The sequence below is a fragment of the Apteryx rowi genome, unplaced genomic scaffold (assembly GCF_003343035.1).
Source record: "Apteryx rowi isolate R43461 unplaced genomic scaffold, aptRow1 scaffold_264, whole genome shotgun sequence".
In the NCBI taxonomy this organism is placed as follows: domain Eukaryota; kingdom Metazoa; phylum Chordata; class Aves; order Apterygiformes; family Apterygidae; genus Apteryx; species Apteryx rowi.
In genome coordinates, this window is record NW_020449019.1 from 659,553 (window position 1) to 677,205 (window position 17,653).

Genomic DNA, 17,653 nt, shown 5'->3' on the forward strand with positions numbered 1-17,653 from the left:
ACAGTGAAAGGGGGAGGTAGTCTGAGAAGAAGGAGATGGCTCTTGTCCACAGCTTCTGGGGCCAAAAGTGCAGATTCAGGCCATCTGCTCAGAAAAGACCCTCTACAGTGAATTTTGTGGCAGGCTGTGTCCGGGAGAAGGGGCCTGGCAGAAAGGTCAGGCTGAAATAACAAAGGTGGGAGATGCCGTTTGGGATAAGGAACAACTGTGCTGTCTGCTGGAGGGCCACGGACAGGCTGGGGGCTGTACTAAGGGGTGCATTTGGGTGCTTATGGGAGGAAAAGAGGATGTGCTTGCTTAATTCCTCTGAGCTGCTGCTCTTCTCTCATAGCAATGGTCAAGTACTTCACCTCCAGGAAGGATAAAAGTAAGACAAAAGCCTTTTTCTTGCTGGTCATAATCTGGTTAAGGGAGGTCAAACAGAGCATTTTTGGGGTGTTCTTAATGCCTTCTTTTAAGCAAGGTGACCCACCAGGCCTGTACATGCATAAGAATCCTGATCAGCCCTTGTGCATCAGGACAAACCATGCTGGTTGCTGGTAAGTGCAGGTTTAGCCCTCTCAGCTGCCTTGCCAAGGAGTTTAACACAGACTGCTGTCCCTTTCCACACCCATTATGCAGAGAGTGTCTCAGCTCTGAGGAGCTTTTCTGGTGCTCAGAGAAGACTTTGCAAAACCCTAGTTTTCCTTGCAATTCACTCCTGGCCAAGGGCAGCAGAGTAGCACCCTGGACATGTGGGACTGAGCTGCTCTTGGTTGCTTCTTCAAACACATTGGAGATGTTGCTGCCTGCTGGAAGGGATGGAAAAAAGGGATAGGTTGATGTATGAGATATTATTACCTGGGACTTTGGAGAGCAAGAGTCAGGCCTGACTTTCCCCTAGGCTTGCACTGTGTGGGTCAGGGCATCTTGAGGCACCAGACGCTTCCTGTAAGTAGCAGCATGAGAAGTCCCCAGTGCAAGGGATATTTGTACAGCACCTCCCACAGCAAAGCATCCAATGTGTTGCAGGAGTAGCCACAACACCTAATATAGCCAAGGGCTCTTCTGGGAACAGTTCTTAGGACACCTCCAACCACCAGTGCAGATGTTTATATCTTTCTCCTCTCATAAACCTGCAGGTAGAAAGGTAGGACTGGGATGTGCTGGAGGAAAGAATGAGTTACCTGAATGCATTTCCAAAGCAGCCAATTTGTCTGCACCTGCTCAGAGAGCCATCCATTCTAAGTATAGGCAGGCCAGCAGTCTCAGCACCCAAGAGGATGGGCAGTCTGGCACCCCACTTGTGGAAAGACAATGAGAGTTTTCTGGTGTTGTCAATAGGGGTCTGGCTTTCATTCGGCAGGAGCTGGTGGAGACCAGTTTGAGCATAACCATCTATTGCTGTAAAATCTGCGACCACTCCAGCCAACAGGCCTCGGTGCAACTGTATTTCAGACCAATTCTCTTTACCAACAGATTCAGCTTTATTGTTATTCTTTTTACATGATTCTTAGTGCATCATTTCAAATAAACTATCAAACTGTACAAAGAAACAGAGAGATCAAAAGAAGAGGTGACAAAGTTGGGTGGAGGTTTTTAGTGGCATGAACCATCACGGAAAACAGTAGTCCATAGGCTCTCAAAAGTTGATGGTCCAAAGAAAATTTTTTTGTTTGTTTAAAAAATGCTGCAAAAATATAAACAGCAAATGACAGTGTAATTAGCAGCTACAAGATCCCTTAAAACTGGAACTTGATTACTGTGAATGTACTTAGGAGAAAGAAAAGCAACCCAAGATAAAGAACCAAACCAAATAGTGAAATAAATAAATAAAGTGCGGGAGGACAGTCATGGCATTGAAATGCAGTGGAATCATTTCTAGTACAATAGTAAATCATTGGATCACAGACAACAGAAAGGAACAGAAACACATTTCCCCATTTAAAAGAGTACAGTATGTCCTGGAGGAAGTACAACATTGATGGACAGTTAGAATCACTCCTGCACACATAGGTAAGGTTGAATCTGAAGCATGTCTCCAATTGTGCCTCGAACCCAAAGTGGCAGAAGTCATGGATGCTAAATAAGCAGCAAGTCGGCCAGTTTGAATCAGCAGGAACAGGAGAGCAATATTTCACAGCAAAGCCAGGTGGGATTTCCTTTGTGGTAAAAAAAGAAAGAAAAAAAAGAAACATAGGCTACTGCATTTTTGAAAATATCCTAATAGGCCGGTCAGACCCTCCATGGTCCCTAATGTCTTCCCCAGGAAGCTTACCTTTGCTTGCACACTGAGGTTTAAAACCCACATTAAAGTTTCCTTATATATATATATTTATTTATATATATTTATATGTGTGTATATATATATATATATATAAAAAAGGAAAAGGCGACAGAGGGCACATCAGGCCTCCATTGCCATGGGCAGATCACGTTCCCGTGCACCCATGCTGAAGATGCCTCTCACTCGATCAGTGACTAGCTCACGGAATCTGTCCTAGCGCCATGTGTTGAACAGTGCTCTTATGGCAGGGACATGCTCTGCTGCTCTGTGCCCTTCTCTGAGAGCGTTTGTGGTGCCACAGACCCTGTTTGCTCACTGGAGAGGTGAGGGCTGAACCTTTGAACATGAGAATTGGTTGAGTTTTCTGCACTGCCAGGAACTGCGGACATGAGACTCCAGGGAGAGAAGGAAGGAGGAAGGGATTGAAAAAGAGAGGGCTTCTGGAGAAAAGAGCAACCTGGCCCTTGGAGAACAAGTATATCCCTTTATTGTGCAGGTAGTAGTAGGAGGGAAAGAAAAGCCACAGGTGCTGTTAGGGATGAAGAAAAGGTGGAGCGTCTATGATGCTGAAATGCCAGAGCATTGCCAAGGAGTGTCAACTAAAGCTTCTTTGATTTCTTTCACTAGAGCAGTCACCGTGTCATGTATGTCTACGGCTTTGTTCATATAAATTCCTAGATAAAATTGTGCTCATCGATCTAGTCCAGGAGCGCAAAGCATTGCTGGTTCATTCCCCCTTCTGTGTGCGTTCCTTGTTAAGTGTTCCGCTCTACAATGTCCTTTTCTGCCTTGCAACTGATGGACACATGCCCTTGGCTCAAGGAAGGGCTTGAATGTGTCTTCCGCAAAGCAATATCATCAGCTTCCACTTTGAAGAAGTTGGTTTCAATTTTCTCCAGGTCATCTGTCCCAACTTTTATCTTCATGCACAGCAGGTTGATGTATGTCTCGTAGCGGCTCTTCTGCAGGGGAACAGGGAACAGAGCAGAGAACCTGTGAACAGGGACAGAACAGGGCATGCACGGAAAGCGGAGACGATGCTGTCTGCTACTGCAGGAAAACACATGCTATATTGCCAGGATCCCACTAATGAGAGCCAGCAAGTACAGTTTAATTACAGCACAATGCCTGATCTATGCCACAGCCTAACAAGACCAATCAACCCAAGGGTGAATGCGGAAGGCTGTGTAAGACTCCAGTTTCTCTTACAGCTCTTGACTCTCACTCTGACTGTGAGAGGCAGGTTTTAGAGGCAAAAGCAGGCCAACAGATTTGCTCCTTCTTGATTTGGGATATTCAGAGTTTCCACCCTCCTTCCTGTCTGGTTAGGAACATCACGAGGAAGTCCCTGGTGAGCACAGTAGTTTTCAGGGAGGAATGTTTCCTTCCATTGATTTAAATACTTCTGCTTGCTGTTGTACTTATCCAGTGATTCACTGTTACTGTTAAATTGTGCCCCCATTGCTTCTCACAGAGCATAGCACAAAAAGGAGGCATTTCCTCTCTGCCTAGCACCTTTACTCCAAGGTTAGATGGGTTCTGTTTTTATGGGCTTCTGTAATATCCCAATCCTTTCCCTAAAGTCTCAGAGGCAGCATATTCTCCCTTCTTTATTAACACAAAAAAACCAGGCATTTCCAGAGCACACCTCATCAGAGAGGTGAGGTGAATTGTGCTCTGGAAGTGCCAATTTCTACTCCCTGACTAAAAATAGAGTCTAGAGAACTAGCTCAAATGGAGACTTTTCCTTTGCAGGTATCCTAAATAAGATGTCTGGCAAACAGGAGGCAAAGGGGGCTCTAACAGCAGCCAACAACTATTTTGAAGGGTTGGCACAAAGACAATGGAACCAGAGGCCACCAACTGTGGCTTGGGAGATTCAGGTTGGGCATTACAAGTACACCTTTCCCCAAGAGGGTGGTGCAGCCCTGTGATGCAGTACCAGGGAGGCAGGAGATCTCCATCACTGGAGATTTCCAACACTTGGCCAGAAGAAGCCATGGCCAGCCTGGGGTAGTACTGGCAATAGTCCAACCTCTGGCTGAGAGCAGGACTAGAGGTCCCCAGCAGGCTCTTCCCACTGACTCCTCTGTGGCAGGAATCCCACCTTGTGTGCAGCTCCTTCTAGAACAAAATACCCTATTTCTCCCACAATGAACACTGCCTAGATTTTGCAGAACTTTTAAACTTAGCTACATGCATCCTCAAAGAGACTGTAATCAGCCATAACATGGTCTTTGGCTTTTATTTACAGAAATAGTTTTGCCAAAACAAGAATAGTTCTCCCAGGGTTCCCCTTAGATTTTTATTAATGTTGCTGAAAAGACTGATGCACACCAGCAACCGAACCACCTTCTTACTTGGGACCTGAGGAAATTTCAAGTTCCAGGACAGTAACGGAAGATTTTATTTCTCTCATCAGTTTTCCCCTCTTCACATTAGAAATCGCAGAGGGGATGCAATGTCTGTTATATCATTTTTTAGCTTCAGTGCAAAACAGTGAAACTCGCTGCTGCCCCATGACACCCATCAAGCTTGTGAGCCCTCTTTCATTTCTCCCCTTTCATGCTTTCCCAGACACACAGCATCTGCTCCAGACTTATCAGTTCTCTCTCTTATCAGCCTAGGTATCATTTATCACAGAAATGATGAAAGTTCCTTTACCTCAAATATTAGGTAATGTTCTTTCAGCCTATACTCCTCAGCCTCTTTTGACTTCAGGCTCTTCTCTACAGGATGTAATTTATGCTCTGCTAATTCATCTGCAATCTGCTTCATTTTATTTTCATGGGACCTCAGCTGTTCCTCCTGCAGAGAGAAGCATGTCAGGTATTAAAATGTACAAAGATGTAACACCTAAGTGCACCACCTGCCTATCAGTGTGGAATCTGTCTCTGCAAGGACGTAAGCTTAGTTACTGGAATGGGCTGTGTACCATGTGCTGGAGCCAAAAGTGTGCAGCACATTTGCAAATTCATCTGATAGGGAGCAGTTGAAAGATAGGTATTTGAGGAAGATCAAAACCCATCCATTACAAGTGCCCGGAGTAGATTTCCCTGGCACTTGGGCCTCTTTAGCATCACAAACATGAAATGCTCTGTGTCCTTTAATACCCAGACAGAACTGGCTGTGTCCCCAGAGCTGAGTATCTTGCTCTTTTTACATGAAAAAGCGCCCTCCGAGTCTGTGCTCTGAGAAAGACAACATCCAGCCATGTCTGCCCAGCAGATAAGGAGCTGTATCTCTGCTCTGATCATTTCAGGCTATCCTCTCCCTTCCCCTCTGCTGAGGCCCAGTGGCTGTGTGTTCCCTGCTTTTTGGAGGTGCTAAGGCATGTTTCACATTCCCTGGGCAGTACAAACAAAAGCTTCTCTTTGAATGGCAGCTGCCCATCACTCTTGGCTAACTGAGCCTTAGGCAGCTGTGCTCTGGTGCACTGTGCCCCACTGCTTCCAGACAACCTTCCCCACTGAGTAGGACTCAGACTCTCTCTTCTCTGTGGCTTTTCAGCTTTAGATATAACAGGGTGCCCTCTCTGAGTGTCATGTTATGAAATAAACCAGGGCTGTAGCCAGCTCTTGGGCTCGGCAGGAGCAGTCATTTCAACCCCAGCAATGGAGAGGTGCTGGGATGTGATGGGCAATAAGCAGTAAACAGTCCAGAATCAACAGCCATTAAGGCAGAAGGTATGTGTGCAGGGGTGTTTTACCTTCATTGCAGAGGAAGCATTGGCCAGACACGGGATTTGCTGCATTCTGAGTTGCCCCCTACACTCCTTCCTGCCCTGAAGATAGGGGTGTGTGTACCCCTGAGGGCTTAGATATGTCAGGCAGGCAGGTGCTGAGGGAAGCCGCAGATGGGTTCACCTTCAGCTGTGTGCTGAAGGGCCGGCTATATACCAGGCACCTCCACCACCACCCCTTCTCTCACACATTACCTGGCACAGTTTAGTCATGGATGAAGGAAGGAGCGGGCGGCAGAACTTCTTCATGGAGCAGATTGCAGCTGGGAAGGCCGGGGCAGAGAAAATGGCAGCAACGAGGTTGATTCGCAGGATCCAGGAGAGCATTTCTTCCTTACTTCTGTTATGGAGGAGGGGAGAAGTTGGGTTTCTGTAAATGCTCCTGACCCAAGCCCAGCCAGCTAAGGACAGCCCTGAAGCTGTCTGCCCTCAGGAGGGCCATAAGTGGCCTTGTTTCAAAGCCATTTCTGTGCTACCCTTGGTTGTGAACACAGCAAAACACTGCCTAATTGGCTCCTCTACAGTGCCTTAATGATTTCAGGACACTTGTCCGCTTACATGAAGCCCTGACAGTTCCACCTTCCTCATCAACTCTGCATTCTATGAGAAGTTGAGGAGAGATAACATGGTGGCAAGTGCGAAGGACATACCACTCTCTGGAGATATGGAGTCCTTATCTGGCGGTAAGGAACAGAAGTCCCATGGAGCACAAGGATCCCTCAGATGTTCGTGGTACATAGCCCAGGGTCCTTAATCAGATCTGTTTGGGAAGCACTCCCACTAGGTTTCAACTCAATTTTCGTTTCATGAGTCTAGATGTCAAGATTTAGCCTGACGTTACTACCCCATCCTAACTTACGGTGTCAAGTATCTCAGGAGGTGACAAAGAAAACATCAAATAGAAGACAACTCAATCATGTGGCGCTTGTTAGCAGAGCAACTTTCCTCTGCACTGGAGTAAGGTAGAAGACATAGCCTGGATTGGAAGACTTCTTTAATGATCTTAATATAGTTTTCCCCATCATTTGCTGACAAGGTGAACTGTCAGCTTCTTAATTCAATGCCTCCCACAGACTGAGAACCGAAGCTCGTAAGAGGAGAGTGTGAGGACACATCCACACTGGGGACCCCAGGACCGTACTTGGTAGCATGGTGGTGTGATTTGGGCTGGCTTGTTACTGTAGCCCAAACTACTTGTACATAGCAAGCACGAAGAGAGTTTGGAAATATCCACTCTAGGCAGCTGTCTCACAGAGTTAGTGCTAGGATATAACTTTCAACTGGTAAAACACTTCAAGCACATTTTAAAACAGTCTTACAATTAAGTGCAAGTGTGTCCATATATTCCCTTGCTATTTTTGAGGGGCTGTGGGAACTCCATAGCCTATCTGGAAACCATGTTTTCCTGTCCAGCTCTGGAAACCCTCTCTTGCAATGTAACCCACAGACATGCTCTGGAAACATTCTGCTTCATCAGCTTCCCCTCAGTCCTTTAGTAGCAAAACCCAGCTGAAGCCTGTAGGATTTTGCCTGATGGACTGTGTAGCCAGGCTGGATATGGCTTCAAGGGGGTGGGGTAGGGGGCTGTGGATCACTGCAGTATTTTTGGTGCTAATGTCTGAGGGAGGGAGAAGGGGAAGTTACTTCCCTCCTCAGCCCTTTACTTCTCATCCTAACCTGCTCATCTAACCCTGGTGACAAACCAGAAAGGACTGACACACACCATTGTCAAGAGCTTGATTGCTGTCACATAAGCAATCTCTGCTCACCTGGGGTATAAACTGTGACCCCATGACCAAGTCCCTTACACAGTCCTACAGACCTCACCCTCAGTCCTCCTTCTGCTTAGCACCTTCTTCCCCCAAATTCTTTTTCTTTCTAGGGTTCTCCTTTAATGTGTGTGTTGATTTGGTCAAGAAGAAGAGAATCCGACACTGGATGGAAGTTGGCTTGCCATTTCATGCTTGGAGGGAAGTCTTCCGGTGAGGAACTGATGGTACTTACGGGGCCTGGAATAGAAACACTCTCCAGTCAGCTGTCTTCAGCTTCAGCACGTTCGATTTTTTGCTGTAGTCAGAGGCTTTCGTGGCTAAGGCGTGGTGAACACGAATGGCATTCTTCAGATCCACTTCAGAGAGGTCTTTGTCAGGTTTGTATTCATCCTGTGAAGAAGGAACGTTAATTGGATAATGACAACACTAACATTTGTGGGTTACTTCAACAAATATGCCTTTTTCTCTGTGCTGTAATCACAGAGTACTGAGACCAGGAAAAGCACTGCTTTGTACAGTAAATTTTAGAAGCTGACAATGATAATAATAATTAACATCTGGCATCTTCCTCCATCATTAAGTTCACTGGGAAGATGTAAAGAAGGAGATGAAAGTTTTAAATGCAATTATCAATAGTTATCTCTAACACAGCACATGCCTGGGGCTTTGAGGGAAGACATAAGATAGGGCTAGGTTTCTGCAGAGCTTTACTCACAGCCACAGAACTCACACCGAGGTACAACTCCTGATAGCCAGCAGGTATCAGCTAGAGCCCACCCTGGAGCTACACTGATTTACATGTTGGAGGACCTGGGCTCAGGGACTTGCACTGTCTTTGGCAGCCCTGGAACATGAATATTTCTGGAGCCTAGTGCACCTCTCCATTCAGATGCATGGCTGGTGGGACAGTTGCCAGACTGAACATAGCCCAGTCAAACCATGCTTGGTCTCTCTTTAGTGTGTTTGACCCTTTGGCATGGTCTTTCATGTAATTCAGTAGACAGGCATTTGCAGATTGCAGCAGCATTGCCTTTATTCCTGCTTCCCTGATGCTCCGTAGCATTTTCCCCATTGCAGGAAAATTTCACGCAAGCAGAGAATGTAACAATAACTACATATGTATATATTTTATAAACAGATAGAAAATCTCAAACATCAGACTCTAATGGGATTGTCTGGACACAGCACTTCTTAGGAAAAATAGGAGTTCCATCAATCCCATGTTTACACTTTGCTTTCAAACTGACTGAGCTCCTGGCCACTTTAAGCCAGCCTCTCACACTGCCTGCTTTCCAGCTCAATGGCTGGTCCAGCTGGGTGGTGAGATGGATGGATGGATGGATGGATGAAAACCTGGCCCTGGCTAAAATAAACTGCTTTCCTCCCCATCCTGCCAAGTGCCCACCTCTGGTCGGTTATAAACTGCACCAGTTCCCCTGTTCTAGGCCACTGCCTGGATGAGTGGGCTGGTGCAAGGGAAAGGGCCATATTGGGACTACATGGTTGTGCTGCAGGAGTGGAGAGCAGAATTGCCTTTTTGGGTAACTACACTGCCTGATGGCAGCTTGAGCTGTTGTGAAATGACCATGTTATAGCCTATTTCAGGGCAGGCTATCCCTGCAAGAGTCTGCCTTGCCCTACTGATTACAGTTCAAACCTAGAAGACTAGTTCAGTCTTAGGTATCTTGCCTTCTTTGACTGTCCTTGACTGTCAATATAGGGTCTGCTCGCCCCTCATACTGGTGATCTATTCATCCCAACCCTTCTTCAGGTTTCAAGCTAAAGCTCAGTCTCTTCTGCAGTCTTGCAAAAAGATTTTTCTTTCCCATGTCCTGGTGCCACAAATCCAGTCCTCCAGGGAAAAGCTGTGCCACACTTTTTTGGCTGGTAACCCTAGTCAATAAGGCCATTCTCTGTTACAGGGCCACAAAGGTCTTCTCTCTGCTGCATGGGCTCTGCAGAGCAACCGGGACCAGCACCACCCAGCGCATGAAAGTGGCTGGCACAGATCCTTGCTTCTGATGAGAAACAGGCTTCCAAAGCTTTTCCTTCCCTTCTTTTCTGAAGTAGTCATCCGAAGCTGGAGAGGGGCTGCCATAGTGACTGGTGTATGAACACATGGGCTGCTTGGCCTCGTGGAAAGAAATGCTGTGGGTCACAGGGCCAAGAAATGTCTGGTACTGACCCCTCACTCACGCAGAAAGTGATGCCTTCTTAAGGGGAAATTGCAAAGAAAAGCCCTGCATGGGAAGGGATGGGTGGTGTGGGCACCCTGCTCATAAGGTAATGATCAGATGAGTTGCACTGTGGGATGGTATAAATGACCTTTCCCCAGTGCACTCCTGCACTGCTGCTTGGCTTGGAGCTCCTCTGAAATTCAAGCCATAGCCAAATGTCTACAGATACCAGTGCTGACTGTAGAAGTCGAACTGGTGCTGTCAGTAGTCAGAAAGATGGGCTAATTGCCTTTCAACAAAGAAAAAAAATGATTTGGCTTATGAGGACCTAATATGTTACTCCATTTGGTGGCAAACAGTTGCTTGAGGGAAACATTGCTGCTCAAGCCTAGTATATTGCAGAGAGACTTCCAATGCTGAATGTTTTTCCAAAGTTGAAGCTATTTGGATATGAATAAAACTGACTGGGAAGCCCATGATCTCTTATTTCAAGAAAAGCTTTCTGAAAATACGGTGAGAATAACGAGGCTTAGTGGCAGGTGACAAGGAGAAACTGTCATGGCTGCAAATTGGTTCAACTAATGCAGATCTTCACCTTGAAAGGCATCTCCATTTTTTGCCTCTACTGATTTCATGCTCATGCGCATTAATGTAGGTGTAAGGAAAAGCCAGATCTTACTTTTCTAACATTGGACTCTGTAAATCAGCATGAGGTAGAGTCAAGCAGGTCCTCTCTGCCTTGCGCTTCCTCACCAGTGGAAAAGATGCATTTGCAGGAATGCGTGGTGTTGGATGCTTACTTCTGCACGGGTCAGGTCTTCCAGGAAGCTCATTTTGATGCAAATGCTGCAAAAGTCATCATGATGTGCACTGCTGCCACTGCTGGGAGATCTCTGTGCCTAAACAGGCACCCTCCATAAACAGCCTTCCAGGCCTATAAGATGCCAGTCACAGACAACTGGGATTCTTACTGCGCACAGTACTTGCACTAGCACTTAGCCTTCCCTGGGAGAATAATCCCATTACCTTTCTGCAAAGCATGTCAGCTCTGTTTTGAAGCCCCCACTGGCTTCTCTGAGTTTTGCCTCTGTCTCATTCTGAACTTTAATGTAAGCTTAAGCACAAGCTTAAGCATATATAACATAATAGTAACACAAACACTTTCATTGAAGTAATTCTGGATTAAATGTCAAAGAAAACTTTTTTATGTTAAAACCTAAGCAGTCTTCTGGCACATTTGAAGGAACTTAATACAATGATTTCTTCATGCTGTAGTATTTCTGATCATACTCTCATCTTTTTATAACCGCAGTGCTATCTTGCCATATTGAATTTGGCTTCATCTACAGATGCTGATAAAGGTGTTAATCTGGTATCATAGGGTTGTTGAATGTTTTGTCTTACGTGTCCTGCTTTGCTTACATGGGTACATGCCACTGTGAAATGGGCAAGGTCTGATCTGCCATTCCATTTCAATTAAATCAGGATAGGTTTCAAGGCCCCTAGCTCTCAAATGGTGAGTAATTTATTTTTTCCTTGCTTCTCTGGGTGGAGGATGGTTGGGGTCAGCAAATTCCAGGGTATGTTTTGAAAACACTTTCTGTAGGAACTGAGCCCCTGTGTGGGTGCTTTGTTTCAGAATCTCTCCAAATTCATTTAATTTACTTTTAACTTTTAATGTTGACTGTGTAGACAGACTCCCAGTTCATATGCCTCCTCCGCCTGCACAAAGACCCTGTTTAAACATGCATGACCAACCCCTCTCCTGGGCTTACTTTCTGCCATGGCAGTGTTCCATGGCATCTTTGGTTCGCTCTTCTAAACCCAGCTCTCTCCTACTGCACACTGTGTGTGAAGGGTGGGGGATCCACAACTAAGATGAGCTCCCCAGCTTACAGCTTGTTTTCAAGAAAAGGTATCTCTTATGTCTGCCTGCCTATGAAGGGCATCTGGATGCAGTGAAAGAGTCCAAAGCACTGCCTCCTCCTCTGGGCTCAGAACCAGGCCCAAGCAGACCTAGAGAGTTTTCTCACATTTCAGCTTGTGAGGGGTTTTCCTCTTTTTCAGTTCACACCCACCAGACTAACTGTTTAATAAGAAAAACTGTTGTCTTCAGTATGGCCATGAACTTGGTACTCTGAGCAGCATTACTGTGATAAGGGCCTGCCTGCATGGGACAGTGCCCATGGCTCAGGGCAGTGCTGGGAACTCCTCTATGAGTCTGGGCTGAAGGGTCAGATGCTGAGGGAAATGCTCAGACCCGCACCCTTTTCAGTACTTCCATGTAAGAGCACCTCATTCTTTATAGCCCTTCATCTCTCCTCTCAACATCCCTCTATCTGTGGTGATTCAGGGTTATTATCCCCATTTTATAGAGGTGAAGTAAATCGCCAAAGGCCATGGAGTGAGTCAGTGACCCAGCACGGATTAGAGTGCAGAAGAGGTGCGCCCTGCTCCTAAGCCTACATTTCACCCTCAAGACTTTGTTGCATCCCTTTAAGGGATCAAGCAATTGCTTCAGTAGACTGTGCTAGAACATGCTAATTCAGCAATTAACAATGGCGAGTCAATGACATGTAACATCTCTACATCAGCAGGTTTATGGCTGCTGCCTGGATTTCTTTTAGAAGACTGCCATCTATCCATCCACTCAGCCACCCCCACCCTTCTGCCTATCTTATATTAACCTCTCTATCTATCCATTCCTCCTTTCCTTTTGTCTATCTCCCCAGACAGCCCCCCTGACATTTCTACTGCACTTGATCCCCAAGGCTGGCCTCCATGGTCTTCTGAGAGTCTCCAATTAAAGGTCCTTGGTTTGGATTGAGTGAAAACCTGGAATACATTGAAGCTGTGCTCCCTGGCATCAGATGAGCCTGGCAGCAGGTACTTTCTTCTCTGTCTTCATGTCAGACAATCCTTTCCCAGTGATTTGTGCCCAAGCCAGGTTCTACCTTACATTTATCTGTAAGCATCTTCTGCTGAGAGCTTGGAAGGCTGGCACAAGGTTTCCTTCCTTTATTGTACAATTATTTTGCTCTGCAAACCACCCCATCAGCAATAAATTGCACTAAGAATCAACTGGGTGGGTTGATTTTTATCAGCTCTCTGTTGTGGTGCTGGGAATGTTTGGAAAAGGCAGTGCAAGGACTTTGGCTTGGTGGTCTTGTCCTCCTGTCTTTTTTCCATGAGCCTGGTGGACCCTATGTCTACCAGATTAGGTCACCACAGGGAGTCCTTTGAAAGGGGCCATGTACAGTCAAACAGCAGCTCATGATTAAGAAACCTCTCTTAACCCTTTGCCCGAATGTTCTTCAGGTTAACTTTTTGTTGTTGTTGTTCCTTATGTTATTTCCCTGGGGCACCCTAGGCAATTCTGGTCCCTCCCTCTAATTACATGTCAGTCATGGCGGGTATTTATCAGACACCCTCATAACCTAGCCAAAACTTAGGTGTTTTGCTTCTTCAGTTCTTCTCCATAAAAGAGGTCCTCAGCCTCTTAACCATTAGCCCCTGAAGGCCAAGCTAGATAAAAGCATTGTTCTTCTAACAACCATGTGTCTCTGTCAAGCCCATCTCCTCTCTCTTTTGGAACTATAAGCTTCTAGTATCAAAATAACAACCTGTATGAATACACCAGTCTGTAAGGTCATTGCTACTGGCTTTGTAGAGTGAAGAAAACCAAACAACTCCTCCCATCAGCAGGAATGATACTCAGCATTTGCTTCCTGGCTCCTTCTAATACTGTCCAAGCGCTAAGAAAAAACCTGAGTAAACTGGATTTTAGACCAGCATAGGAAGAAATCTCTCCTGAAAGTGTATTTGGTTCCAAATATATTTACCCTCAACAGCCTCACCTCAAGGCCCCTGCCCCTAAAGGTCCTTGTTGAAAAATTCCTTTAAATTCAATTAGTTCCTGTGATTTTGATGAAATTGCATTTTTTTCCATAGCAAAACTGTTCTGTCAACAAAACTAAATGTTTAGACTAGCTCTGTGTTAGTTAAATCCTCATGTCTCACCCTGCAGTCAGCATGAGGACCTCTTCACTGGATGCTGTGTGGAGATTGCAACAAGACGAGACTGGAGTGTTAGGGACTTGAATAAGGCTACATTTAGAAGGCTGAGGAAGACCTGGGCTCTCCTGTACACTGCAGCTTCCCTCAGCTGCGGAAGAAGGTGGCAAGGCTGTAAAAATACCACTTGGCTAAGAGCAACGCATACAGTAAATTACAGTCAGCTACTGCCAGACTTTTTTGGCCTTGTGACATGTGCCATAGTATCTGGCAAAACATAAGGATCATTGGGGTGTGCTATGAGCTCTGAGTCATAATTTTGTGCTGCCCTGAGGATCTTTGGGCCTTTCTTATATAAATCCACTGTTTGTTTACTTTCATTGCTTTGGAGATAATACTGCAACTCATAGTAACATCTACTCACAGGGAGTTCTGTTTCAGCAAGATGAGTTCAATGGCTTACTGCACAGCATGTTTTACTAAGTAGTTCAGACCTAGTTCAGTGGGTTATGTGACTGCATGATAAACAAGCACCCTTAGCTGGCTCTTACTGACATTAAAGTGAGGTCCTATCCAGGCTCCTCAGATATTCCCCACATAAAGACTACCCATGGAAATCCTCCTAGCATTCAAGAGTCTTCAAAGGCAGAGAGATAAATGCTACAGCATGCATGGAGGCTCTTCTGTGGTGACTTTGCCCCTCGTGGAGATCTTCAATTTATCCTTGTGTTGACTAGAGATGGTTACAGACCTGGGGAGCTGGAGGAAGCTCTATGGAACAAAGGTGCAGAAAGGCATAAAGGTCCATTTGGCAGCTCATGGAGAACCCAGCTCAGCAGGGTCCTGAAGGAGATGTATAAAATTTAAGCATGGAGAGGTCCTTACCATGTTCAATGGAGCTACTTATGCTCCATTGAGGATTATGTCAGCAAATAAAACAACAGGCAGGACAAGACCAGTCTTACACTCTGCCCCTTCAGATTCCTATTGCACGGCTCACTAACATCCTTTATCACCTATTCCATATCATCTGCTCTGTAATCCTCCTCCTACCTGAGGGGACTCTTCTGCAGAAATCTTGCCTAAATGTTCCTTCTCTCCTATTTCTTCCTGCATGGCCCTCTTGTGCAGTTGTGAATAGCACCTTTGGCATGAACATCATCACAGAAGATTACAGTGTCCTCCAGTTCTGTGTATAGGTCTCCAGAAGAACTCCGTAGATGTCCATGCATGCATTAGGACATGGACTCACCTGTACTTGCATTTATGGGACTCCTGCTTAAGGGAGCATGGCTGCTTTGGAGACAGCACAAATTAGCAAATGGTTCAGTTCATCATGGTTACCTTTTGTAAATAAAGGATGGTCCCTTTAAGCACAGCATAAAATTTCTTCCAACCTCTTCTTCCTCTGGGAGCTAAAAAAGGAAGAACATCTAATTATACATGTCTGCTTCTGCCAGAGCTGCTGGACCTTCACATTTCTGGCAATACCAACCCTTTTCCTGACCCACCACAGACATGCACTGATGCCAGACCTCATACACCTCCAAACTGTTGCTTACAAGCAGCCTGTCTGCAGAGAGGTGCCAGTTAGAGAGACCTGGGCTGGGAGATGCAACCTCACAGTGAGAACACAAGCAGGTCAAAACTAGAGATGAGAAGGTATAGGGGTACCAGTGGACACCTGCTGGAAGTCTCTGCTTCTCCAAACCCAGGTTCATGTTCCTTGGACTTAATGCTTGAGGAGCAGCGACATACCCTGAGCTTCTCTAGTTCAGATGGGTGAGGCAGACATACCCTGGCTAAGGCAACTTCTGTTCCACTACGGATGGAGCCTTACCACTAGCTGTCTTGGTGGACTCAGGGAAAGAGAACTTGCTGGAAGCTGGGGAGGGGTGGGAGGAGAGGAGAGCCATCTACATCATCACAAGAGAGCTGGTCCTCCAGGGGTGGGTTATTAAGAAAGTGCTGGAAGCAAGGGAGGCCTTTGGTGGTAACCTTCTCTCCTCAAGACCTTCTAATTGGCTACAGTGACTGGGCCATTCATATCTGTTAGCAACAGTGGTTATCCAAGGGGATAGTGAATATCCAAGTGATTAGTGATTCACTAATCATTGCTCACTAGCAAACAGCTTCCAAATACATTTCCCATTACCTTTTCTGTAATCCCACATGCTGACTGCAAAATTATGAGGTATCCTGTTGCCCAGTACCCTGCACATAGCAGAATGTAGATAAGGCCAAAGCTTCTAAGACCAGTCTGCCCTAAGGTCAGGGCTGGGGTGGATGACCGCTGTGGAACCAGCCTTGCTCAGTTGCTCAGAGTGTGGAATTCAGGGTTATGCCCATGACAGAAGGCCAGGTCTATGCCAGCAGCATGTGGAACAGCAGACTCTTATAGGTTCCTTGGCAGTGAGAAGGGAAGACTGAGGTCTCCTGAAAACATTCAAGTCTGCAAATGCCTCAAAACACCCTCCTTTCCCTCTGAACTGGTGCTCATGTGTTGGGGGCTCTCTCTTGTATTCTCTGGGATGGGGTGAGGAAATGTCACTCCAGAGGGACAGCCAGGGGGAAGGTTAGGGGTAGGCTCTGGTACTGCCTAGGGCACATCTCCACCTGTCCCATTAACACATACTTCTCTTCCCGTCCATGTCTGCATGGGTTTTGCGCGTGAGGACACCGTGCTTGTAGGTGACTGCATTCAGCGCTTGGGGGATGTCCAGGAAGGGGTTGCTGCTGTCAACAATCCTTGTCACTTTCTTTGCACTGGCTCCAAATTTGTCGTCTACCAGCTCCGAGAGTGATTTCCTCAACTCGTCCTCATCACTTGGAAACAAAGTCAGAGAATAGATTGAGTGGAGGACACACGGGATGGGTCATGGTGGGCATAATCTGCTCTTGATTTTGAGAGAGTTGCTTATTACAAGACCAGTCGGAGAAAGAAAAGGCAAGGAGACCCAGGGACTGCAACATACAGGACATACCAATGGTGGTGATCTGGACACAGCTTGGAGGAGCATGGATGGCAAGCAACTGTCCCAATGGTTCCACTGCGACATTACTCAAAACAGGTAAGGGATGGGTGCCTGTCTGAACACCAGTAATCTGCAGACACAGCATTGTTAGGATTACGAGCATTTCACAAGGAGAGTCCCCAACTATGTGGCTCACCTACAGGGACAGGAGGAGGTCTTTTGCTAGACACCAGGTATCAAAGGGGTGTCACCTCTCCTGAGGCAGCTTCTGTGGCCTACTAGGTACTGAAGGAGCTTTAGGAATTTTCTCCACATCTCTGAGGCACAAAAGCTCTGCAGACATTAAGGAGATGGGCCACCTGATCCTGGAAATCCTGGAGCAGGTTATGCATTTGACCCCCATTTCTGTTTTCAGATTGGGACACCAGAGAACAAAGATTGCTGGTCATTTCCAGAAACTGCTTCTCCTTACAGATGTCCTGGTCCTGGACTCTGGACAGCAAGGGCTGAGCAGTTCAGGGAAATGTTCAATGATTCCTCAAAGCCTGCCTCTTCCTTTTTGAAGTAAAAACTAATTCGGCACACAAAAATTAGAATTTGCATGGGAAGTATTCCCCCAGTGTCCCTAGGACATTGAGAAGGGAAAGCAAACAAGGAATTTCTGCCCCACCTGGTGCAAGCTAGTGTCTAAATGGCATGACTGGGCA

General features: G+C 46.2%; 1 protein-coding gene across 1 annotated transcript in view; it reads right to left on the bottom strand.

Annotated features, from left to right (window-relative positions):
• Positions 1-3,021: 3,021 nt before the first annotated feature.
• Positions 3,022-17,653, bottom strand: part of PSD2 (pleckstrin and Sec7 domain containing 2) — a 53,752-nt gene continuing 39,120 nt past the window's right edge. The window contains exons 10-15 of the mRNA XM_026067882.1: positions 16,607-16,797; positions 15,316-15,386; positions 8,013-8,170; positions 6,204-6,348; positions 4,931-5,074; positions 3,022-3,228 (exon numbers count right to left, since the gene is read on the bottom strand). Coding sequence (XP_025923667.1) covers positions 3,022-3,228; positions 4,931-5,074; positions 6,204-6,348; positions 8,013-8,170; positions 15,316-15,386; positions 16,607-16,797 — 916 coding nt within the window. The remainder of the gene's footprint in view (positions 3,229-4,930; positions 5,075-6,203; positions 6,349-8,012; positions 8,171-15,315; positions 15,387-16,606; positions 16,798-17,653) is intronic.